Genomic DNA, 25806 nt, shown 5'->3' with positions numbered 1-25806 from the left:
GTGTAACGGAACCAGACAGCTGTTCCTGGGAATGGGCGTAGAGGAGCTGGCTGTCCGCCAAGCTCCTGCATCCTGCACAGGCTGATGGACCTTTCTCACAGCGGTGTGAGTCCTCTACCTACTGTCCCACAAAGTGAGGTCACGTTCTTCTAGAACACGCTCTAAAACACAGACGTGAGTGGGAGGACTTGAGCGAGTGGAAAGTGAGGTAGAGCCAATCCAGGGAGGAAGTGCCCTGGGCATAGTTTTCCGAAGGGTGGTCAGGAGCCAGGGCCTGCAATAGAGAAGGAGAAAACCTCCCTCCAGAGAAAGGGCGGGGACATTTCAACTGATCCCAGAAAGCCAGGTGGAGGCAGACCTCTGCAAATTTGGTAGTAGCAACAGTCGGAAATTCAGAGGCCCTGCGGCAGGTGCCGTAGAGGACCAGACAGACGCTACCTCGGCTGGAGTCTGGCCCAGAGTGAAATGAAATGGGACTGGGTTGTCCACAGTAGCACCGATTTAGGGACTAGAAATTCAGCAGTGAGAGCCTCACGGCAGGGAGAACAGCTAACACGTAGGTAGCCCCATTCATCCCACCACGCACACGTGTGTGGAGGCCAGGAGTCAATATTGCGTGCCTTTCTCAATCACTTCCCACCTTAACTTTGAGGAAGCGTTTCTCACAGAACCAGGGTTTCATTGGTTCTGTTGGGCTGGCCAGGCTCTGAGTTCCAGGGATCCGACCGTCATCACTTGTCCTATGCTGGAACTGCAGGTGTGTGCACCACCGTACCCAGCTTCTTCTGTGAGTGCTAGGATTCCCTCACGCTTGCCTGGCAGACCAGTTGAGACCCAACACTTGCACCTTTCAAAACGATAATCTCACTTTTCAGATATTAAGCGCACTTATTCAAAATGAAGCTTTCATATCACCACCTTAAGTGGAAAACTGGGTCCGTTGCCATGGAAATAAAACAAAGGTGTTCTGTTGTGGCTGAGCCCTTTGCCCTAATGAAGCCTTGGTCTGGGTCCTGCCCCAGTGAAGGTCCCCTGGGAGGGCAAGTTAAGACTGAGGAAGGACAATGCGCAGCCTCAGTGCAAGGTGACACTTCCACCCTCCTGCCAGGCTCCCCGTGGGGGATGGTCTTGTGGTAAGGACATCTGGCCAGACCAAGCCACACCAGCCTGCTTCATCAGGAGGGCTTCTTGCTTGGGGTGGGGTGGTGAAGGACCAGAGTGACTTGTCTGTGGTCTGTGTCACTGTGTAGTGGACAGGCAGAGCTTGGGCACCATGCTTGCGGTCTCTCCCACCTTGGAGCCCACTTCTCATTGCTCGTTGTGAACCCCAGGATTTTAGCTGTGACATCCTCTCTTGATGGAGCCACTGCAGACATCGTGTGAGAAGAGTGGAGACTAGCTGCTGGAAGCCACCTGCCCACTCCTTCCCATGTGGTCCCAGAGTAGGACCCGAGGCTGTTTAGTCTGCACCAAGTTTCTTGCCCTCGGCATTGGGCAGTTTGGAACAGGCGAGCCTTTCTGGGCTGTGCTGGGTGTGGCCGGCTTGGCGCCATCCCTCGCCTCTACCCAGTAGTGCCGGGTTATACCTTCCTTCCAAGATACAGCATCCCAAGTTGTCTCCAGATGTTGCCAAGTGTCCCTGTCCAGATGGCCCTGGGTGAGAGTCAACAGTCCCTCCCTCCCACAGCCTTTTGCCACCGTGGTGGGGGAGACACCTGCCTTTTGTGGCACTAGGACACAGACTGGTTCATGCCACAGGCCACACGTGCCCTCAGATACACTTTGGTTTGCCCCCGAGACTGGGATGTGCTCATCAGTTAACCACAGATCTCAGAATCCTCTGCTGTCGGCCTGCACCGATTCTCTTAAGGTGGAACTGAGAGGAAATGAGAGTCTTCATCCTACATCTTTACCAAAGCTGAAGTGAGTAGAGATGACTAAGAGGATGTGCTTCCAGAAGAGAGCACCAAGAGCCATTTCCTCCCACAGGGCTTGTTCCTCAGGCCGGGATGCACAGAAGCTAGGAGGCCTGCCTTGGGGAGTTCCAGCGAGGGGATGTGTGCGCGTGTGTGCGTGCCTGCTCGTGGTTCGGAATCACTAGCAGAGGACTTTGAACGTTCTAAATACAAAGAGTGATAAAGGATCTAAGGTGATCAACACTACAACTTCTACAGTCCATAGTATAGTCCACGTTATGAAAGACGTAAAATGAGCCAACTAAAGAGGAAAATACACCGTGGAGCTGAGGGCATGTTGGGCTGGGGTCAGGAGGCCTGAGTGACCCCTGGGACTCGAGCGTCTAGACAAGGAAGGACACGTCTGCCTCCCACCCCCAGCCTCAAGGTCTCTACTTTCTTCTCCTGACACAATGACCTGGCAAAAAGTATCCCCCTCTCTGGGCAGCTGGGTCTGTGCCTTTGAGCCCACCCCTTCTGTTATTGAATGAACCTGCCCCTTCTATTATTGTACCACCCCCGCCCTCTGAAACAGGGTTTCCCTGTGTAAAAGTCCTGGCTGTCCTGGAACTCACTCTGTAGACCAGGCTGGCCTTGAACTCACAGAGATCCACCTGCCTCTGCCTCCCGAGTGCTGGGATTAAAGGCCTGTGCCGCCAACCCCTATTTATTATTGTAATTCTTAATTCTGAGTCCTTAGCCATCTGAATGGCCAGGGCAGTCCTTTTCAGGGGTGTGTGACCCCTGGGCAGGGGCTCTGAGGTCGTGCTCTTCCTGGACTCCCTGGTAGTCACTAACTTCTGCTTACCATTTGGGTCTCTCTCTCTCTCTCTCTCTCTCTCTCTCTCTCTCTCTCTCTCTGTGTGTGTGTGTGTGTGTGCTGTGGTTACACAGGCCTCTCTGTCCTCTGAGGCAGGTGCATTTGCTTCTGCCACCCCCATCTTACACCTGGGCTCCTGGAGACTCAGGGAGGGTGCTGTGGTTCAGATGAAGTTTGTCCCCTGAGGATACAAGTGCGGGGATTTAGTCTCATGGGTAACATTGTCAAAGGCGGGAGACGCTGAAGAGGCGGAGCAGTGTAGGTCCTGTGGGCCTTGCTTTCTCTAGGATTGTGTTGGCCTTGGAGTGTGTAGCTTCCCACAGGAAGGGCGAGCCTAGCTGCCCCAGCCTCAGAATTAGCACGAACCTTCCCTAGACAGCACCTTATGCAGGAGCACCCAGACGTGTGACTTACCTCAGGATTGTGGCTCTAGCCCTAAGGGTCCCCATGCAGAACCGAGCCTACCTGCCCTCACTCTATCAGGGCTCCTGGACCTGACAAGGACCCACGATTGCAGTTCAAGGCAGGAAGCAGGGCCAATGTTCACTGCTTCTGTTCTGTATTTTGGGGCGTCTCCTTTTTACTGGCCACTCCCCTGCTGCCCTCCCAGGAGGCCTCAGCAGGGTTGTCCCCGAGAGAACCTTTACCCTGTGGCTCTTGTGACCTCTGCCCCATTATGAAAGCACTTGTGTGGGTATGGCATTCCACAGGCCGGTCTCATGATATTGATGCCCACCCTCCCACCCCCCAGCGGGCGGGGCCATTCTTCATCTAGCTGTCATTGGCTCACACACAGAGGCACTCGTAATGGGCCAGGGAGTTTTAGGTGCAGGGTTTTAGGTGTTTGGAGTTGGGCTGGTTGCTGCGCGTGTCCTGTGGTGACTGCAGCTCTGGTGTTGCTGGCTGAGCTGCATTTGGCATCCTTGCCAAACACTAGGCATCCGGATAGAGCCTTCCTTGTGTCGCCGTTTGGCTGTGCCCTGGAGGTTGGTGCTGCGGTTACCCAAGCTTGACAGATGAGGCTGCAGTTTCTGAGCTGAGTTAGGGGCAGAGCTGAATGCTCCTGGTGGAGGCTCTCCCCCCCCCCCCCCCCGCCGCCGCACACCCTGGCCACATAGATGCTTTGGCTCCTTGAAGACTGTGTGACGTGGAAAGGCGTGCAAAAACTGCGCAGACCGTTGCCATTCACTGGGGGGACCCAGGATCCTGCCCCTACTTCTCAGGCTCCGTGAGCTGGCAGGTGGTACCCGCTTGTTGTACCTACTGCCCCGTGGTCACCTCCTGTCTCTAGTGACAACCCTGCCTCTCAGGGACTCAGTGCTACAAAACCTGCAGTAAACTATGTAGTCAGTGATAGCGGTAAAAGCTGCCCAGGACCGAACTGGACCCCCTGAATGCAGGAATCTCTGTGAGGAGGTTTCTGCATGTGGTGGCAAAAAGACTGGTGGAACCTGGCACCAACCTAGGTGCCCCCCAGCTGAGGAATGGATAGAGACAAGGTGGTACATTTACACAATGGAGTACCACTCAGCGGTAAAAAAAAAAAAACAAAACAATGACGTCTTGAAATTTGCAGGCAAATGGACAGGACTAGAAAAAAAATCCTCAGTGAGGTAACCCGTACCTAGAAAGACAAATGTAGTATGTACTCACTCATAAGTGGATATCAGACACAAAGCAAAGGATAACCAGCCTGCAGCCTGCCAACCCCAGAGAAGCTAGAACCCTCATCCAGAAACAGATGGAAGCAGATGCAGAGACCCACAGCTAACCGCTGGGCCAAGCTCCCGGAGTACAGTTGAAAAGAAGGAGGAGCTTTGAAAAAATAAAAGACATGCTCATGGCCAACGGGTATATAAAATTCTCGGCGTCGTCAGTCATCATGTAAAAGCACATTAACCACAATAAAATAAGTATGATAAAGTGAAAAAAATATGTAGTCAGTTGTGCCAGCTCTGATCAGGAGCCTGCTACAGTGTTGATACGGCTCTTGTCCTGCGTGCCCTGTCCGAAGCGTTCCAAGTCCTTGTCCTGAGTCCTTGATGGCTATGCCTGCAAATAGCACTGGCTGATTCCTTTCTGGCTAACCTATGAAATGGTGACTAGCCAGCTGGTCAGCCAAACCAAATCCTCCCTGCAGAAAAGGGCCTCCCTTGTTCCTCTCTAGAGAGCTTGAGCCTAGTCCTGACTTCACATTTCCTGCACAGTGGCCAAGACTCCAGCCCTGGGGGACTCTGAGCCTGAAGCCGGGATCCCTAACCTCTAGGAGAGACAACCTAGTAGCGGGGGTGAGGCATTCTTGCACTTGAGTCACCCCAGTGCCATCTGAGTGATGCCTTGGGCCTGGGCAAGCACCTTTGAGTAAGGACATGGAGTGGGGGTGGCTGTGGGCAGAGTGGCATCACAGAACTGCCACCTCCACCCCGGCAGGCATTCAAGAACCAGGGTTACTGCCTCTGACTCAGGCCTCATTCCAAGGCTGCCAGGACCAGGGAAAGCTGGATTCCTAACCCAGGCTTGCTGCAAGGTGGTGGGTGGAACTGGCTTGGAGGAACAAGGCTGGTCCTAGGAAGTCTAGTGGGTGTAGGCGCCCTACTCAATGGCCGCATTGTTTGGCGATGCTTGGAGGTGGGGAGGTTCTGCAGCCGATGACTAGGCTGGGTTTATGTTGACTCTTGCTTTTCTTTTTTTTTTTTTTTTTTTGACTTCCTCCTTCAGGCTTTAGTTGACTAACTATGAGCTTCTGTTTTCTGCACTGTGTCGAAGAGCCTGAAGACCCCCAACCCTTGACCTAGGGTCTAGCTACAGTCACTAGTCCTGCTTCCTCAGGGAGAAATGGCCCCAGAGAGGAAAAAGTAGCTTGTTCATGGTTGGCTGGAGGGTTCAGCTGTCCCGTGTCTTAGAGTAATGTCAGCTTGAGTTTATTACTGATTCTTCACTTATGTGCTGAGAGGCTTTGGGGCAGCCCCCTACCCTGCAAACCTCAGTATTCTTGTCTTTACAGCATGGGTAAGAATGGCCGCTCGTGGCTTTGAATGTTTAATAAAATGCTTAGCACAGCCCCAGGTAAACCCAGGTGGTTTACCTCATTGCTTCTGCCCTAACTTCTGGATGTCTTAAAGTCATCCAGCAAACACTTGTTAATCTTACGCAGCTAGGCCTCGGTGCCTATGGGTTCTGCATTGTCTGTACTGAACACAGAGGGAGACAGCGTTCCGAGTCAGTGTTGCCTGAATGGTACAAGAGAAGAGCCATTCACCCAGCGTTTCCACTGAATTAGGTGCTGTCACTCTCTAGAGTCTTTAAAGCATGTGGGAGGATGTGTGGGTTCTGTGTAGATGTGACACCATTCAGTAAGGGACGTGAGCATCGGTAGATAGATTTCTACCCTTTGGGTTCTGGCCAGATTCCCACAGACTGTTGGACAATTGTACAAGGCCCAGGCCCTGCAAGTGGGTAACACCAACTGGCTTTCAACAACAAAACGGCTTGTTCTGCGATACAGTGACTCCACTCTCACGGAGACCTACACTGTTGATGCTGCAAAGGGTCCTTTTCCAGGTAGGAAAATAGAGGCTCCGGCAAAGAAAGGGTTAAGGTAGCTCGTGGAATGCCAGTGGCCTCAGGAGTTTCACACGTCTTGGTCAGCTGAGTTCCTTATGCCTTGCCAGTATAAGGTAATGGCCTCAGGAAAGGCCAGGGGTGGAGTATTGACACCCAGAGACCTGCAGGTCAGCAGGGTGGTGGTTTACCTCTGGACTGTGTGTGACTCAGTTGTCTCTGGGGATAGTTAGGGCTGTGGCAGTTTCTGGCGGGGCTATCCGGGTGCTGTAAAAGTTAATGCCTAAGCCCTGGGGTGGCCAGGCCACTCTTATCTGAGCTGGGACATCCTGACCTCTTATCTCTGAGTGAGCAGCCTGCTCAGTCCATGTGTAGAGTGGAAGGGCCCAAGGGTTAGAGCCAAGAGGCCAAGGCACCCATCTCTCACTGACCCAGGGCCTGGGACTCAAGCTTCCCGTGGCTTCCTCCTTGAGGCAGAGGAGGGGATGATGGACGCTCACTAGATCTCTCACAGACCCCACCTAACCCCCATCCTCGTTCTGGCTCTGCCGCTTACCCTTTGCGTGACCTGACTCTGAGATTCAGGCCCCCATATCTAAAATGGGAATGAAATATCACCTAATTCTGATCCTGGCAGGTGGCAAGTGTACTGGGTCCCTGCTTCAGTGAGTGCCACCCCCTCCCCAGCCGAGATGCCAGCCTCTGCCAGAGGCTGCTGAAGAGTGATTGTCCACGCAGAGCCTTGCTTAGGGGATGGCGTCAGAGAAGCACTCCAGCTGTGCTAGGTGTCATGGAAGGGGAAACTGAGGTTCCCGAGTTAGGCAGTCTGGAAGCCGGGATGGAGTGATGCTGTATGTGGGAAGCCCGCACACTCTGCACCCACTATCAGCTGGCCGGCTGCTGGGGGCCAGCATTGAGCAGGGAAGGGGAGTGTGGTGGAGGTGTGAGAACTTGCATCTCTGGGTCCCTCAGCCCTGAACAGTTCTGCTGCTTCACATTCACAGCTCAGGGCAGCAGAGAGAGTGCTGTCTGGGAAGGAAGCAGGGTGTCTTTTAGAGTGACCCCTGGGTGCTGGGGTGTTCTGCCAGTGGTTAGATTGTCCAGGAATGTACGAGGCAGTGAGGCAGGGGTGGCCTCTCACCGCCCTCGCCCTGTTCTGTCTTTGTTGCTGAAACGGTGCCTGGTGCAGGGCCAAAGTCCCATGAATCTTCATTCCATTCACAAATGGCCAGAGCAGTGGAGACCAGAGGCCCCAGAACCTGGCCCCAAGACAGCTGCTTAGCCTAACCAAGGGCAGTGGGGGCCACGGTGGTTTCCAGTTTCCTTGGCCTTCAGCCACACAAGGAAGCCGGTGACTCCAGGCTGCTGTCACATCCCCCATCGGGTGCCCTCAAGCAGTGGTCGCCAGGGAAACAGGGATCTCCTAGTACAGAGGAAGGAGACCAGCAAGGGGGGCACGAACAGCAAAGGCCTTCCTGGCTAGAATTCCCACCTGCATCCCTGTGTGGAGGCCCATCTTTGCTTGCTCTTGTTTTTCTTTCTTGGCATATGTGTGAGTGTGTGTTTGTGAGTTTTTTTGTGCACGTGTTTATGAAGGCCAGAGGTCAACTTCAGTCCTCTTCCTTTACCCCGCCCCCAACTCACACACCTTATTTTTTCAGACAATGTCTCACTCTCGCCCCAGCCTGGAGCTCACTGATTCTTCTAGACTGACTTAGACAGCAAGCTTCACGGATCCTTCTGTCTCCATCTCCCCAGTGTTGGGGTTATAGGCATTCATCATTACACCCAGTTTTTTATATGGGTTCTGGGAATCTGAATTTATGACCTCATGTTTGTACCACATACACCTTACTAACTGAGCCATGTCTCCATACCTCCTTGTTTTTTTTCAAGAGTCTATTTGAGGAAGAGAGATCACCTCTTTATCTTACCTTTTCTTCTTCCTTCCCTCCTTCCCTCCTTCCCTCCTTTCTTTCTAAATTGGTCTTTCGAGACAGGGTTTTTCTGTAGCTTTGGAGCCTGTCTTGGAACTAGCTCTTATAGACCAGGCTGGCTGTGAACTCACAGAGATCTGTCCACCTCTGCTGCCTGAGTGCTGGGATTAAAGCCACCACTGCCCGACTGAGAACCAACCTCTTAACACAATTTTAAGCATAGGATACATTGTAAATTGTTGCTACAGTGTGGCCAACGGACTCCAGAGCCAGCCAGCTTGAGTAACTGGAGTTTTGTGTCCTTTTATTAATGGCCCCTGTCTGCAGCTGGGCAGCTGGCTCTGCTCTGGGATCTGTGTTTTTAGTCCTGGGCCCCTGGAATCAATGAGTCTGCAGTGTCTTCCTGCTGCTGGTTTTTCTCCCTCATGCTTGTCTTCCGCCATAGTGCAGACTTTTCCTTTCTTCTTTTGAAGCCAGCAGTTCTGGTGTGTGAAACACTCCGCATGTGTCACGCATCTGTCATGCACACAGAGCTTGCTTTCACACTTTGCCTTTTCTGGATGATGCTTCAGGGAGCATGGAAGTATTCACCATTCTTTGGGACCCTGGTTTCAATCCTTTTAGATAAATGCCCAGATGTTGTATAACTTCTTGAGAAACCCCAAGATGGCCTTCAACTCAATCTTCCTGCCTCTGCCTCTTGAATTCTGGTAGCCACAAGACTCCATGCTATGTTCTGTAGCAGCCACGCTGCTTTGTGTCCCCTCTGGAAGTGGACCAAGGCTCCCTTTGTGTCCCTTCAACAGCACCTGATAGCATTGTCTCTGATAACAGCAGTGTGACAGACAGACTCCCCTCGTGTTTAGGACATGTTTGCTTGTACACATGTCTTCGGAGATGTGTCCGTTCCTGGCCTGGCCTGTCGTGGTTAGACTGTTGGAGTTTCTTTTGCTGCTGACTTCTAGGAACTCATTGTGTCGTCTGGAGATGAGCCTGTTAGGAAGCGGTGTTGTTGGCAGGTATGTCCCTGGGGTGTAGGCCCCCTTCTACCCTGTGTCCTCTGCTCCACAGAAGTGTCTGCATTGGACAGGCCCTGCTGTTCTCTTGTGGTCACGGCACCTATATGTCTGATGTCATGTCTATGAAGTCACTGTCAAGACTAGTGGCATGAAGCTTCTCTTGTGGCCTTCTCTCAGGCCCTTGACAGTTTCTGCTTATATCCAGCTTTTCATCCCCTCCCCATTACTGTTTGTGTAAAGTAAGAGTCTGGCTTCTTTCTCCTCTTGTGGGTGTCTAGTTTTCCAAACCCCATTTGTTGAGAAGACCATCCAGCCCAACTGACACCTGAAAGTCGCTGGACCATATATATGAGGGATTATTTCTGGGCTCTTTGTTTTGTTCATCCTTCTGTTTGTTTTGTGCCATTACCAGATTGCATCAATTTGTGCAGCATTATATTATGTTCTAAAAGTGTAAGGCTTCTAGATTCTCAACCTTCTAGCTGAGATGAAGTTCAGAAAATGAGAGACTTCTAGTTGTGGTCTCCTTTTTTAAGGTTGTTTTGACTGCTGAGGGCTCCTTTAAATCCCTGTGAACCTGAGGCTTATTTTTTCCATTTGTATAATGGATTTGTTAGGACTTGGTAGAATTTCCTAGCCTTTGATGACAGGGGATGATGATCCTATAGATAGCAATGGATGGTGAGCCTATAGACGGCAGCGGGTGGTGACCCTATAGACGACAGCAGGTGGTGAGCCTATAGACGGCAGCGGGTGGTGACCCTATAGACGACAGCAGGTGGTGAGCCTATAGATGGCAGCGGGTGGTGAGCCTGTAGGCAGCAGTGGATGGTCTCTCTCTCTCTCTCTCTCTCTCTCTCTCTCTCTCTCTCTCTCTCACACACACACACACACACACACACACACACACACATTGGTGTTTTCAAGAGTTTCTCTGTGTAATAGTCCTAACGGTCCTGGAACTGGCTCTTATAGACCAGGCTGGCCTTGAACTCATAGAGATCCACCTACCCCTGCCTTCCGAGTGCTGGGATTAAAGGTGTGTGCCACCACTGCCGGGCTGAAAACCAACCTTTTAACAAAATTTTAAGTGTAGAACTGCTATCACATTGTAACAAGATCAGGTTACAATCAGTGAACCTGAATGCCTTTCCATTTTTGTTGTGTCAACTTTCCTTTCTTTCACGAACATTCTGTGTTTTTCACATGATTTTTATATCCTGCAACTTTGATTTTTCAGCTGGGAGGTTTTCAGCTGAGGCAGTGTTCCCCTCCACTGTGTTTTCACCTTTGGCCTCCAGCACAGGGTCATCTATGTCCTCCAGCACAGGGTCATCTGAGGTCACAGGGTCATCTGTGACCTCCAGCACAGGATCATCTGTGACCTCCAGCACAGGGTCATCTGTGACCTCCAGCCCAGGGTCATCTGTGACCTCCAACACAGGGTCATCTGAGGTCACAGGGTCATCTGTGACCTCCAGCACGGGATCATCTGTGACCTCCAGCACAGGGTCATCTGAGGTCACAGGGTCATCTGTGACCTCCAGCACGGGATCATCTGTGACCTCCAGCACAGGGCCACAGGGTCATCTGAGGTCACAGGGTCATCTGTGACCTCCAGCACAGGGTCACCTGTGGTCCTCCATCTGAGGTCATCTGAGTTCCTCCAGCACAGGGTCACTTAGGGTTAATATCTGTCATGAGGCCATGTTCTAGACCATGCATGTTGAATGTCTCTCAGAGCTGTTTGGTCTGATCAGAGCTTTTGATGCATCATTGACTCAACCTTATTTTATTTTTTATTTTCTCTGCATTCTGTTACAATTTAGTACATTAATACATTATTGTTGAACCATCCTTGCATTCATAGAGTAAATCATGCTTGACTGAGGTCTAACCACTTGTAATTGACTGATGATTTGCTGTATCTTGATTATTTTTGCATCAATATTCACCAAAGACATCTGTCTGTAGAAGTGTGTTTGTATATAACCTATAGTCTTTAGATAACTCATAAACCCCAATATTGTGGAAGTACTGGGTAAATGGTTGTTACACTGTATTGTTTAGGGAAAATGTTTAAGAAAAATAACCATTACAGATATGTTTATTCCTCATATTTTCAACCTAAGGGTTGGTCGATTCCATGACTGCCAGGCGGTAGATTAGAGGGCACTGTCACTGTTGGGTTTTGTTTTTGTTTTTGTTTTTCCTTGTTAAACCCCATGTAGCTGTGTGAAAGCCACAGTAGTTGATAATCCACGCCCCCTCCAGCCCTGTGCTGCTGAAAAGTCCAGGGGTAATCCCTGAATTCATAAAGGCTGAGACTCAAGTCAGAGCTGAGGAGGCTAATTGCACTCTGAGCTTCACAGAGCCAAGGCAAAATACAGATAAAGGGGAAGCATAGGAGTCCTGAACTCCTTCCTACAGAGGAGGAAGAAAGCCAGACTCCCAGAGTGCACTGCTTTCCCAGGGATGGCCTTAGCAGGATGAGTGTTACGCAAGGGATGTTGGAGAAGAAGGCACAGGGCCCTCCTAGGCCTGGCCACTTCTCATATGGCTAGTGATAACCTCGAGGGTGCATCTGTAGCTTGCAGTTCTGGGAAATCCTGTGTTTGTGGGCAGCCATGGTCCCTGAGGGACACTTGCTGATTGCATTTACTCAAGGTACCACAGAAGTGTCGCAGCAGTGTGGTGTGCCTGCTGAACCTTTCAGCCAGGGACTGCTTCGTGTTCCTGGGTAACGTGGGAAGCAGAGCTCAGTGCCGTGTGACAGATAAGGAAACCGAGACTTGGGGAGGTTCCCAGTATCACAGTCCCTTAAGTGGAATACCAGAAGCAACTGTTACCTTTTCTTTTTTGATGATCCCCGGCAGGGAAGGGGATGTCTGGCCCTGGTACTGTGTACAGTGTGGCAGAACTGGGCCTGTTGGATTCCAGGCAGCACCCCTTCAATCCTTGCCATAGATCTAGAAGCCAATAATTGCCTATGTTACCGACAGACAGACTGGCTTGAGTGGTGGTGAGGAAACCCTACAGAAGCTTCGAGGGCGTGGGGAGTCAGCCAGACTGCCGGCAGAGATTGCCCTGCTTTGCCTTTTTCTGAGTAAGAAGAGGATGGTGCTGTGGTTTTGTTTCCTGTTACTGCCGTTAAAACACCCTGACGAAAGCAACTTAGAGGAGAAAGGGTTTATTCCAGCGCATGATTCCAGGTTACACTTCATCCTTGTAGGGAAGTTAACGCAGCAGGAACTTGAAGCAGCTGCTGCTCAGGAGCAGAGAGAGAACGAGCACATGCATGCTTGTGTTCAGCTTGCTCTCTCTACTCTTCTGCAGGGCAGGGACCAACCCATGGGATGGTGCTGCCTGCAGTAGTTAATGCAGTCAAGACAACCCTCCACAGACATGTCCACAGGCCACATGATCCAGAAGTCTCTCACCGAGACCCTCTTGCCATGTGATTTCCAGTGTGATTGTATCAAGCGACAACTTGACATATACCACATGTAGCTTTCATGGAGTCTCAACAGACACAGCTGGGCTTGGTGGCGAATGCCTTTTATCCCAGCACTTGGGAGGCAGAGGCAGGTGAATCACTGTGAGTGCAAAGCCAGTCTGGTCTACAGAGTGAGTTCCAGATCAGTCAGAAGTGTATAGGTGAGACCATGTCTGAAAACAGAATAAAACAGATCCCAAGCCCCATACAGGAGTCACAATAGCAGCTTATATTGGCTGAGCCCCAACGGGGGGGGGGGGAATCAACTTGGTGTTCCTGAGAGGGCAGAGTGTGCCAGCCACCTGACCATCTCATCTACTGTCCCTGCATAGTGACAAGGATGTGTATCTTTCCCACCATTGCTCTATGGTTGATTTTCCCAGTGGTTGACAGAGGCCCTGGGTCTCTTGTGGAGGTGGGGAGGGTTACAGGCAGGGTGCTTTGCAACGCTGAAAAGTCCGCCTGCAATTTTCTGCTGCCTAGGAGATTGAGTGGGTGGGTGGATGGGTGGGTGAGTGGGTGGGTGGATGGGTGGGTGAGTGGGTGGGTGGATGGGTGAATGGGTGTTGACTGCGTTTTCTGTTCTGCCTGGTTCCTTCAATTGTTAAGTCCCAAAGAAATCACACAGAGGTCGACATTAACTATAAACTGATTGGCCCATTAGCTCAGGCTTCTTATTAACTCTTATAACTTATATTAGTCCATTATTCTTGTCTATGTTAGCCACATGGCTCAGTGCCTTTTTCAGCAAGGCAGTCACATCTTGCTTCTTCTGTGGCGGGCTCACAACTGCAGAAAAAGCTTCCTTCTTCCCAGAATACTCCTGTTCTCATTGACCCGCCTCTACTTCCTGTCTGGTTGTCCCGCCTCTACTTCCTGCCTTGCTACTGACCAATCAGCATTTATTGAAAATATAATTGACAGAATACAGACCATTCTCCCATACCAAATGGGTGGGTGATTGAGTGAGTGGGTGGTTGGCTGGGTAAGTGGGTAGGTGGATGGGTGAATGGGTGGGTGAGTGAGTGGGTGAGTGGGTGGGTAGATGGGTGGGTGGGTGGGTGATTGAGTGGTGGTGGTTTTCCTTCCCTGGTATCTGCAACTGAATACTTCCCGGAGGCATTGTTGTCAGATTAGAGAGAGTCTTATGGAAGCCGAGATCAGCTTAATGTTGATGGATGGTCAAAGTGACCTAGCTGACTCTGAGCCATGTCCTTCCTTCCTGTGGGCAGGTGTGCAAAGAGACAAGTGACCTCTCTCCCTGGCAGTTTTCTCTATGGCTTGTGGTGGGGTTGACAGGGTCGGGACTGTCTAAAACCTGTTGCTCCTCTCATGTTGCTCGCCCAACCCACGTTCCACTTGACTTTCCAGGACCGTTCACCCTTCATTGCAGTCCACTGACCTTCTGTGGGTTCTGACCTGGCTCATCACTCATCAGCCCAGTGGCTGGCCACAGTTGGGGGAAGAACCCAACAGTCCCTTTTAGAGCTAAGGGAATGATCCAGATAGTCGAAGGCACCCTAAGGTGATATGGGCTTGGGGTGTGGGCCCAGCTGTGGCTGTCTCCAAAGCCCTTTCTCATTCCATCCTCATCTTCGCATTACCTAGAAGCCTCTAGAACAGCAGTTCTCAACCTGTGGGTCACAATGCTTTAGAAGTCAAAAGATCCTTTCATAGGGGTCACCTAAGACCATTAAAAAACACAGATGTTTATAGTGCAATTCATAAGAGTAGCAAAAATACAGTTATGAAGTAGCAATAAAAATAATTTTATGGCTGGGGATCACCACAACATGAGGAACTGTATTAAAGGACCACAGCATTAGGAAGGTTGGGAACCACTGCTCTAGAAGGCCAGACTGGGACCCATCGTCCTCCTGACGTGCCTTCTCCATCTGTGTTGGAGGGCTGGTGGGGGCCCCCTGGTCATGGATGAATGTGGCCTTCCTGTTTAGAGAGACCCAGCTTCCTTGGTGGCCCACAATCCTGACTCTGCCCCTGCAGAGCACGCCACAGAGACTGGAGCAGGAAGGTAGCCATAGGTGTCCACAATGATGGTGTCTCCACTCAGGGGAGATGACAAAGGTCTGCTCAGAGTGCTTCAGGAAGAGCCAGGAAGACATCACTGTGCACTGTCCTTCAGTCCCCTGCACTAGCTGCTGCTGGTTTTCCTCTGGCCTGCCATCCGTTAGGTGTGTAGTTAGGTCTGTGTGCTTGCCGACTGGCTGTCTGACTGTCTGACTGGGTGGATGCGTGGATGGGTGGATTGATGGTTAGATGGATGGGTAAGTGATGTGATGGATGGATGGGTGAGTGGATGGATGGATGGATAGCTGGGTGGATGGATGGGCAAATGTCCTGGGAGGGGAGGCGGTGTAGAAAACCTGCTGTTCAGCCTAGCATCTGCCACCTGTCTTTGTGGAACACACTTATTTCTGGGCCTGTGGCTGTACATCTGGGCGGATCCCCCTGCCCCAAGCCCTGATATTCTGATGGCCTGAGTCAGCTAGGGTAGAGCTCCGACAGATGGCTTTGGCGTAGGGTTCTGTGAGGCTGTGGCCACTCCAGATTTGGTAAGGAGGTTCTCTGAGACTCTTGGCTTCAGGGCAGAGAAAGTATGATGATGTAGAAAGCAGGGTTGATTCTAGGTGGCTGGAGGAACATGCGGGGCATTAGGCCTGGTGCTGAAGCTTTGGGTTTTGTGGCAACCTGGTTTTCCTTTTCTGGAAAGATAAAAGCACCTGTACATCCTCTTTGGGTATCAGAGACTCCTGTTGGGGTGGAAACGGTAGGGAGGGAACGGGCAGATGGATACGTCCCTGGCCATGGCCCCTGATCACTGCTCTGCTTTGTTTCCTGCAGATCATGATTGAGTTCTGCCCTGGGGGAGCTGTGGATGCCATCATGCTGGGTAAGTCTTTCTTTAGCCACTAGTAATGCAAGACCCGCCCTGAATCCTGTATGGACTCCTAGCCAGCTCTGACTAGTCCCTCCTTCCCCTCTAGCTCCCTGCTCCCAAAGGAGAATTAGCACTTCCTGTGTCTTTATATTGACTGATTACCCTTTTGACCTTCTTAATCGTAAAATTGTATGACATCACAGCTGGGAAGTAGTGGTGCATGCTTTTAATCCCTGTACTTGGTAGGCAGAGGCAAGCATTTCTCTGTGAGTTCGAAGCCAGCCTGGTCTACAAAGGGAGTTCCAGGACAGCCAGGGCTGTTATACAGAGAAACCCTGTCTCGGAAAACAAAAAAACAAAAACAAAACAAAACAAAAAGAATGGATTATGCCTTCCACATGCACTGAGTGGGATACCCACCCAAGTGTCTTAATCTGTTACTGGTGCTATCACAGAACACATGGAGCTGGATGAGTTATAAAGAACAGAAATTGCTGGGCAATGGTGAAACACACCATTAATCCCAGCACTGGGGAGGCAGAGGCAAGTGGATCTCTGTGAGTTCAAGGCCAGCCTGGTCTACAGAGTGAGTTCTAGGACAGCCAGGGCTACACAGAGAAACCCTGTCTTGAACAACAAAGCAAGCAAACAAACAAACAAAAAAGAACAGATGGTGATTTGGCTCATGCTTCTGAGACTGGGAAGTCCAAAAGCAAGGCATCAGTACCTGGCAAGCATCCCACATTGAAGGAAGAGTGTGAGAGAAACAGACAAAGGGCATCATCGGGAATCCACTTCCATGAGGACAGGCCGACCCTCACAACAGGACTAGCCCATTTTTTAGAGGAGAGACAGTGATCTCCTAGCAGCCCTGCGCTCGGGCTTTCGGGGACACATTCATTAAAGTGCCCATGTATTTTATAAGGGCTCAGGAGGAGGGTTATCAGGTCTCAGTGTCCTTGGCAAAAGCTAGTTGATATCAATGCTAATAAAGTATTGTATCTTAGTTTCTTTTTTTTCCTACTGCTCCAATAAAATACCTGAGACTGGGTGCTTATAAAGAAGTGTTTTGGAAGTTGAAAGTTCACTATCGGTGGGGGGCTTTCTAAGGGCCTTATGATGACTGGGGCCACAATGGGGAGAGAGCATATAAAAGATAGTATGGCAAGACAGAAAGTCAGCTTAAGGGGGAAGCTTTGCTTGTTTTGTCTGTCTGTCTGTCTGTTTGTCTGTCTGTCTGTCTGTTGACTTGTTTGTTTGAGACAGGGTCTCACTATGTAGTCCTAGCTGGCCTGGAACTCACTATGTAGACCCGGTTGACTTTGAACTTACAGAGATTTTCCTGCCTCTGTCTCAAGAGCGCTGGGATTAAAGTATGTGCCACCATGGCTAGCCCCTTCCTCTTTTTATAACGCCTGGGTCCTGCAAGTACTATCTGAGGCCAGACTTATTCCTTCTGGCGGTGGGGCTCCGTTTACATAATTACCTCATAAAGGCTCTACCACTTGCACACCCCCACACCAGAGACCAGCACATGGGCCTTTGGGGGACAATATCAAGCCTTACCCTAAACTGGAGTGCTTTGTGATCAGTCTCTGCGTGCCCAAGATGCATCTCATTAATCTTTGGTTATAAATCTGAAAATAAGGCCTCTGTTTATTTGTGTGTGTGTGTGTGTGTGTGTGTGTGTGTATGTGTGTGTGTGTATACATACATGTATGTGGATTGTGTATATGTATGGTCTGTGTGCTGACTTCTTAACTAATTCTGATGCTCCTGCTTCCACCTCCAAAGCTAGAATTACGTCTGTGTGCCGTCACTCCAGCCCCTAGAGGGACACTTTTTTTTTTTTAAGTAATTTTATTAAATTATAAAAGATTCCATTTACGCCCCTCTTCCCAACACCCTCCCACTCCCCCCCCTTCCTCTCCTCCTCCCTCTTTGTCCCTAAGGGCAGTCAGGGTTTCAAGCCCTGTGGGAAGTTCAAGTTCGTCCCCCCTCCCTCCAGGTCCAGGAAGGTGAGTATCCAAACAGACTGGATCCCAAAAATCCAGTATATGCAGAGGAAACTAGTCCCAGTTTCATTGTCAATGGCTTCTCAGAAAGACTCCGGGTCAGCCACATTCAGAGAATCCGGCCACATTCAGAGAATCTGGTTGGATCACGTGCTCGTTCAGTCGCAGTCCAACTGCCCTTGGTAAACTCTCATTAGATCCAACCCCTTGTATCAGTGGGCGATAGCATCCCTCGCAGTCCTTCGTCATTTTCTTCCTCTTCTGCTCCTGATTTGGACCTTGGGGGGCTCAGTCCGGTGCTCCAATGTGGGACTCCGTCTGTATCGCCATCCATCACCAGGAGGGACACTTTTAAGTGCAAACCCAATGGCATGCCTGGCTACCCAGACCCACCTATAGATTTCAGATTGAATACCCAGTTACATGCAGCCACCATCAGAAAGGACACACAGTCCTGTTCTGTCAGGCCCCACTGGTCTCCAGCCTCTGCCACCTTCCCTGACATATATCCTGACTTGATAGTCATGCTATACCGTGTCTTCGGCACAACCATTTATTTCCTTTTCTAGAATGTTCTTCCTGTTCCTCACCTCCTCAGACCTATTAATCCTTGAACCTTAGAGGTGAGCTCTGTCTCCAGACACTGTATAGTGGGGAGAGTCCCCAGCTAACATGCAGAAGACTCCTGGTGACTGACCTGGTGACTCTGCCCCTACTACATCTCCTGATGCTCCCACCCACCATGGCAGCCTCCAAGTCTTTGCTTCTTCTGGCTCCTTGGCCTGGGCTGCCTGTGTTCCACGGTCATACACTCCTGCCTCTGGGGCTCCCATCCATCCCCACCCTGCCCTAAGCATCACTCTGCATCCACACCAAGCCCTGACCCCTGAGAAGCACCCACTCTGTGCTGTGGCTTGAACATGTGCCCCCAAACCCATGTGCTGCAAACTTAACCCTCCAATTCACCCACAAATGGAGTTTGGAGGCGGGCCTCTGGGAGGGAGTTAGGGTTGGATGAGGTTGGGAGGCAGCCCCCATGGTGGTACGAGTGGCACACTTGCTGTCTTGCCATGCGGCACAGCACGAGGACCTCATAAGTGATGTCATGCTGTTGGGACTTACAGCGTGCAAAGTATGAGCCCCTTCTATATCAATTGCCACAGCAAGATGAACCAAGGCACCCGAGCCCTGCCGTATATACTTTGCATCTCCGTGTGCTCTCCGTGAACCCAAATTCTGAAGCTTTGGGTCTCCAAAGTGTCCTTCAGCAAGTGACCTCTGATCCTTGGTGGCCACTTCTGTGCCCTGGGGAGAACAGCGGTGTTGGCCCCATGGAAGCGTTGTGGGGATAGGTGATGCTCCCCACTGCTGGCCTGGCGGCGTAAGGTCAGATAGCATCTGAGAAAGAGCCTGGTGCTGGCCCGGCGAGTGCCACTCAGTGACAAGAGTGCTTCTCTTTCCCAGAGCTAGACCGAGGCCTCACCGAGCCCCAGATTCAGGTCGTCTGCCGCCAGATGCTGGAGGCGCTCAACTTCCTGCATGGCAAGAGGATCATCCACCGCGACCTGAAAGCCGGCAATGTGCTGATGACCCTTGAGGGGGACATCAGGCTGGGTAAGAAGGGCTTGAGGGGCGGGGCAAGAGGTGTCTAACTGCAGTCCTTGCCGGTGGGGTCACCTGGCCTTTGCAGCAGGAAGGGCCCTAGGCCTGGTACTGAGTATGGGCTCCTCACTCCCACAGGCACCCCTGCAGCCTCCGGGGTCCCACGGTTCTTCCCTGCATCCTCGGACCACAGGTTATTCTAGTGTTTTTCAACCGGGGTCAGGGAACATTTGGCATCACAGAGAAAATGGGGGTGAAGGTGTTGCTTGAACCTTGTGAGCCGAGGCCGGGGATGCTGACAAGCACCGTGTGGTATATGCACTAGCCCATGATGCCAGAGCTTGGCCCTAGCTTCCAGTTTGACAAACTCAAATGGGGAAGATCCTGTATCTAAACATTTTACCCACTGAGCCACCAGTTTCCCCTGAATATTTTCAGTACATTATTGGTCCAATCCACGGATGTACCCGTGAGTGTGATGGAAGGTAAACTGAGTATCAGAATTGATGTTGGTTTTGTTTTTTTTGAGACAAGGTTTCTCTGTGTAGCCCTCACAGTCCTGGAACTCGCTCTGTAGACCAGGCTGACCTTGAACTTCGCAGAGATCCACCTGCCCCTGCCTCCCCGAGTGCTGGGACCAAAGGTGTGCGCCACCACACCTTCTTGAGCTTTTAGCCAAACACCACGTGTGCACCCTCTGCTCCCACTGTTTCCCATTGTCATTCCCCAGAGGTGTGGCTCTGAGCACTTATCTTCCCTGCAGCACCATTAAGTAACACGCCTGTAATTCTGCCATTCGATGGACAGCACATGCTTATCACACAGTCCACAGGCACAGCATTTGCACAGCACGGGTCAGATGAGATAGCCCGGAAGCACCTCTGACCTCTTTATCTGCTCACGTCTACCACGTTGGTCCGAGGCGCCCATCAGAACCTGTGCATGCCTCCTAGTGACTGCTGGACGCGGGGTGCAGGTGGAGAGTGGGGGTGGCACCCCTGTTCTGACTCATGTGATAGCATCCAGCTCCACTGCCTAGTAATGTCTTATTCATTGCTCCATTCCCCACTCTCAATCTTGTCCTTCCAGCATAGAAGTGTCAGCCTTTGTACTTTTTCTGGGGGGTGCCTAGGTGTGTTAGGGATATGTAAGAAGCAGTACTGGGCTGGAAAGATGGCTCAGCAGTTAAGAGCACTGACTGCTCTTCCAGAGGTCCTGAGTTCAGCTCCCCGCAACTCACAACCACTTGTAATGAGATCTGGTCCCATCTTCTGACGTGTCAGAACACTAGCAGGCAGAACACTCTATACATAATAAATAAATACGTCTTTAAAAAAAAGAAGAAGAAGCATGGAGCCCCTGTGAGAACTGCAGCGGTAATGTGAGGGTGGGAACAGAATGGGCATAGTCAGTCAGAGGTGTGCTCTGAAGCGTGTGGTAGAGGGCTCAGCGAGGGGAAGGTCAGTCCTGGGACACACATCTAACAAGAACAAAGCCAGGTCCACAGACTTAGAATTCTTTGGGGGCCCCTCTCAGCCCCTCTGTATAGTAGCTTCTGGAGAATTGCTTGGCTCGGCTTTCTCCCAGGGAAGGGTGTAGGAGATGACACCTGTACTATGTGCCATATACGAGAAGAATAGGGTTGCAAAGTGGGGTAGCCAGACTCAGACGAACCTGGTTCGAATCCTGGCTCTGCCACTTCCGTCACGCGGTCCAAAGATGAGTATTAGCCGTTAAGAACCCAGCGTTTATTAGCAGTGTGGGTATAAACAGTGGGACCTCCTTGACGGGCTATGGTGACTGTAAGGTTAAGGGACAGCACTGTCTATTGGGCAGGTGCTTGGCACCTGCTCCTACCTTGGGGTGCGACCGTCTTGGGTTTCCTTCCCCTGGGCTTCTCTCTGTTGTCAAGTCCAGCATGGCTCCAGCTGCCCCATTCTTGACTGACATTTGGATTGTGTCTGTGCCGAGAGAAAACCTGCAGCTGTAGGGTGTTGCGGTATTGGCAGGGTGTGGCCTCTGGAACTAAAGGATCTGCATTGTCCCCAAAGAGGCAGGTCACCTACCTACTCCTTTTGAGCCTGGTTTCCTACAGTCATGCTACCTTATAGTCTGGGGGTGGGGGTGACAGTGCATTCCACCCTGTCGGCCCTGCACAGCTGAGAGCACCAGCAAACGTGACCTCTGTCCTGGTGACAGCCGTGAGATGAGGGTCTCCACTCCCCAAGTCCCTGCATGCCTTACCCCGGTGCTCCTTCGGGAAGACGAGGTGAATCCTACAGCTTCCAAGGTCTTTCAAGTGCCGGGCAGAAGTCTAGGTGTTCAACCCGAGCCTAGAGCAGTTGAAGTTGATAACGGTCTTATCCATCATTGCTATCACTCCTTCAATCTGGTTTCATAAGGGTCCTGACTCAGAGAGGCTCCCTGCTATGCCAGAGGCCTGCCTAGTAGCCCAGCTGGGAGCCAGTCACCTGCCTCTCATGCCCTTCTTTACCTCAGCCAAGCACCCCGACTCCTGCTCCAGGAGATTGGGGTCCTGAGTCTTTACCACCTAATATCCTCCCCCCACTTTTCCACAAGAATACACCCAAGCTCCTAAGGGGATGCCCAGAACCCCAGATAGCCCCAAACCTTCTGTAGACTAGGTTTCTCCTACACACACACCCCTGTGTGTGTAGCAAAGTTTCATTCATGAATTAGACTGGACGTCCACAACAAGGGGTTGCCACAGGGCTATTGTAACAAAGGTTACATGAATGTCGTCTGTCCTAGTCAGGGTTACTACTGCTCTGATGAAACATGACCAAAGCAACTTGGGGAGAAAAGGGTTCATCTGACTTCCACAGCACTGTTTGTCACTGAAGGAAGTCAGGGCAGGAACCCAGACAGGGTAGGATCCTGGAGGCAGGAGCTGATGCCGAGGTGGTAGACGGGGGCTGCTTACTGTCTTGTTCCTCATGTCTTGTTCAGCCCGCTTTCTTAGAGCACCCAGGACCAACAACCCAGGGATGGCCCTGTTGACAGTGGGCTGGGCTGTTCCCTATCCATCACTAATTCAGGAAATATGACCAGGCTGGCCTCGAACTCAAGAGATACACCTGCCTCTGCCTCCCCAGTGCTGAGATTAAAGGTGTGCGCCCTGCCCAGTCCTACAGCCTGGTTTTATGGAGACATTTTCTCAACTGAGGTTCCCTCCTTTCAGATAACTCTAGTTTGTGCCAAGTTGACATAAAACTAGTCAGCACATGATCTTTTCCTTCCTTCCCTCCCCCCCCAAGGTTGATAATGTTTCAGGTTGACCATAAGTAACAAGCTGAAACTACAGAACGCTGAACTGCAGTTAAGGGGCACAGTAGCTGCCGCGCTGTGGGCCAGGGTTGAAGACCTGGTAACTCAGCTTCCAGTTAGTCTCTGACATGGAGGGAGGGACCAGGGGGCACTAAGGGAGTTCTCCTTCCATTCAGTGTTAGTATGGTGGGCAAGATGGCCTTTCCAGAGGAAAGAGGATTTGGCCAGAGAAGCAATCTCAGCCTGTAGGAGTCATGAGGGCACCGAGCAGGAAGCAAGAAGACTGTGTTTGCAGTTGAGGATGGGGTGATGTAGGGAGGAGAGAGGCAGAGAAGGCAACAGTAAGGAGCTGAAGATAATGGGGAGCCTGTGACCAAACAGGCTTCATTAAGAGGTCACATGTAGTTGCCCTCAAACCTACAGCAAATAAAACAGAAGACTTGTCACAGTAGAGTAGCCCTTCCGGTTTCATGGCAGGATAATAAAGGCGTCATTAGCAGATTGAGGCCCAGAGGAGTGACGCAGTGTGCCTGTGATCGGTCACGTTAGCATCTTGTCACCTCCCTGCCTGGTACTGTTGCTCCCATAACACCCCCAGGAGGGCAAACCATCCTGTAATTGGGAGACACCTCCTGCCCGTGAACCGAGCCAGGCCACTGTCTGCTGCTACCCTCTCCGTAATCCAGAGGAAGGAGGCCCTTGGGAGCACTTGTCTCTCCCCTGGTTCAGCAGGTTACGGCCTTGTTTCTCTAGGCTTGCTTCCCTCTCAGCCCCATGAGAGGGCTGGCTACTGTCATGTGGTGTTTTGGATGGGACAGTTTTCACCATGCAGTGTGGTGGGAGCCCTCGGACTCCAGGTGACTGTGTGGAGGTTGTAATGGTGCCACCCTCACCCCCACCAGGCACCTAATTCTCTCCACACTTTCTGGTTTCTGATGGGAAGCCGTTGTGTCTTGTGCCTGTGTTGATCACCTGGGGTCAAATGTATCTTCAGACATTTGAGTTTAACTGTTTTTATGTGTGTGCATGAAATGTTTTAATCCTCAAGAGAAGATAATATTTATACATGTATAAAAAGTACTTCAAGTGTGTGGGAGTAGTGCCTTTAATCCCAACACTCAGGAGGTAGAGTAGAGGCAGGCAGTGTTAGAAGCTAGCCTGGTCTACTCAGCAAGTAACAGGCCAGCCAGGGCTACTTAGTGAGGGCTTAAGGAAAGAGATAGGGGTGGAGCCATAGGGAGGGGAGCCTTCAGAAATGACCTATGTGTGAATTCAGGAGAAACTAATGTCTGTGTGTCTTTGTTCAGTTTTGTGTGTGCGTGCGTGTGTGTGTGTGTATGTGTGGTGCTGGGGCTCAAGCCTGGGGCATGCTGGGTAGAGGGAAGCACTTTTACTTAGCTGTATCCCTTGCCCTAGACTTTTAAAATTTTTTTTTGTTTTGCTGAAACACAAGAAATATACACACTTATGGAATGCAGGATGACGTGGTCAGACAGCAGCTGCCATGGCCATCACCTCAGCTGCTCAGTGTTTCTTAGGAGAGCATTTTAAATTGATCTGATTTTGTGACAGTCAGTTATTGTCAACCGTAGTCCCTGCTTTAGAGCTTTAGTGCTCCACCATGTACCCACCCTCACCCCTTCTCCCTTCTGACTCCTCCCACCCCACCCTACTCACCCCTCCTCTTCCAGCTCCCTATTCCACCCTCCTCCCTCATGACTCCCCCCACCACACCCTACTTCTGGGAGAGCCTCATAGAAGTAGGACCTCACAGATTTTGTCTTTCTGTGCTTGACAGGAAGTTCTTGTCTGCTCTTTAGAGTCAAACAGTATCCGCCTATTCGCCACATCCTCAAGCGCTGCTACAGACATCATTACTTCATACACATGCAAACCAGGTTACCTGTGCTAGCTCTAGGCTGGATATTAAATGTGTCATATCGTGTTTCCAGCCAGCCAGTCATTCCAGGAGGAGCATGCCAGCTCCTGACTCCTGGGGAGTTGCTGGGCTGTGAGGTCCCATTTAGCTCACACATGCCCAGCTCCTCCCTTCTGCTCCCACCATGTACACCCTGCAGCAAAGCGCAAAGTCCTTCACCACATCCTGTGTTTTACATAAGAGAACCCCCCCATAGTATGCTAGATATGTTTCTGTTTTCTAAACCGTGAAACCAGTGCGCTCCATTAAAGATGTTTTAAAGAATAAAGTTATATAAAGAGAAAGACTAACTAGATTAAGGACCTCTGTGCTCTGCCCCCACCCAAACCCCACCTCTAGGGGGGTGACCACTGTGGGTTTGAGGAGGCTGGTACACGTAGTGTACACACATTCTTCACATCAGCTGGAATCGTGTGTGTGCGGTCTGTCTCAGAGTGTTACAGGTAAGCTGCAGCCTGGCTTCCTTTCTAGGGCTGTATGCCATTTCATAGCTGAGGAGCAGGGTAACTTAACCGCTTGCCTCCAGACTCCGGTAGTGAGTTCAGGTACTTTCAGTTTGTCAGTCTTCTGAGAGATGCTTCTAGAAACAGATATCTGTCTGTACTCTAGATCTGTTTGTAGACATCTGTAGCCAGAACCAGGATTGTCGCCGAAAGCATACGGCAGGGCCTCTGAGATGGCTTGCTGGCAGAAGCGTCTGCTGCCTACCCCGGTGATCTGAGTTCTCTCCCCAGGACCTACGTGGTGGAAAGAGAGAACTGTCCCCGGCACGTTTGTCTTCTCATCTCCACATGCACACCATGACACTTATACTCCCCTCACATCCTAAGAAAAAAAATTTGGGCTCAATAGTTAAGGATACTTACTACTCTTGCAGAAGACCTGGGCTCATTTCCCAGGCACCTGTAACTCCAGTTCCAGGGGGGGTCCTCCTCTCACTCCGGAGGCACCAGGCATGCAGTGTTGCACATACATACATACATACATACATACATACATACATACATGCAGGCAAACATTCATGCATAAAAAATAAAATAAAAAAGCCATACATCCAGTATCCCTGGTTCTCCATGGGGAGACAATCCAAGACCCACGGTGAGTGCCTGACAGTGCAGAGGGTTCAGGACCCTCTACATGGTATGTTTTTCCTAGTCATGTACCGTGACAATGTTTAGTTTATAAATTAGGCACATAAGAGATTAAGAACAATATTTAGTGGTAAAATAGAACCATAATTATGTAATGTAATATAATGAGTGTTATTTAAGATTT

At 50.9% G+C, this 25806-nt stretch overlaps 1 protein-coding gene across 2 annotated transcripts in view; it reads left to right on the top strand.

Moving 5' to 3' along the window:
• The window catches only part of Stk10 (serine/threonine kinase 10), a 102624-nt gene that overhangs the window by 29563 nt on the left and 47255 nt on the right, over positions 1-25806 (top strand). For both annotated transcript variants that reach the window (XM_085694839.2, XM_048436035.3), the window contains exons 3-4: positions 15651-15699; positions 19167-19316. In XM_085694839.2, the coding sequence (XP_085550965.1) occupies positions 15654-15699; positions 19167-19316 (196 nt within the window). In that variant the 5' untranslated portion in view covers positions 15651-15653. The remainder of the gene's footprint in view (positions 1-15650; positions 15700-19166; positions 19317-25806) is intronic.

This window comes from Myodes glareolus, chromosome 9, assembly GCF_982192425.1.
Source record: "Myodes glareolus chromosome 9, mMyoGla1.1, whole genome shotgun sequence".
Classification (NCBI taxonomy): Eukaryota; Metazoa; Chordata; class Mammalia; order Rodentia; family Cricetidae; genus Myodes; species Myodes glareolus.
Note: the sequence above shows the minus strand (reverse complement) of the source record. Positions and strands in the feature narration are given on the sequence as shown.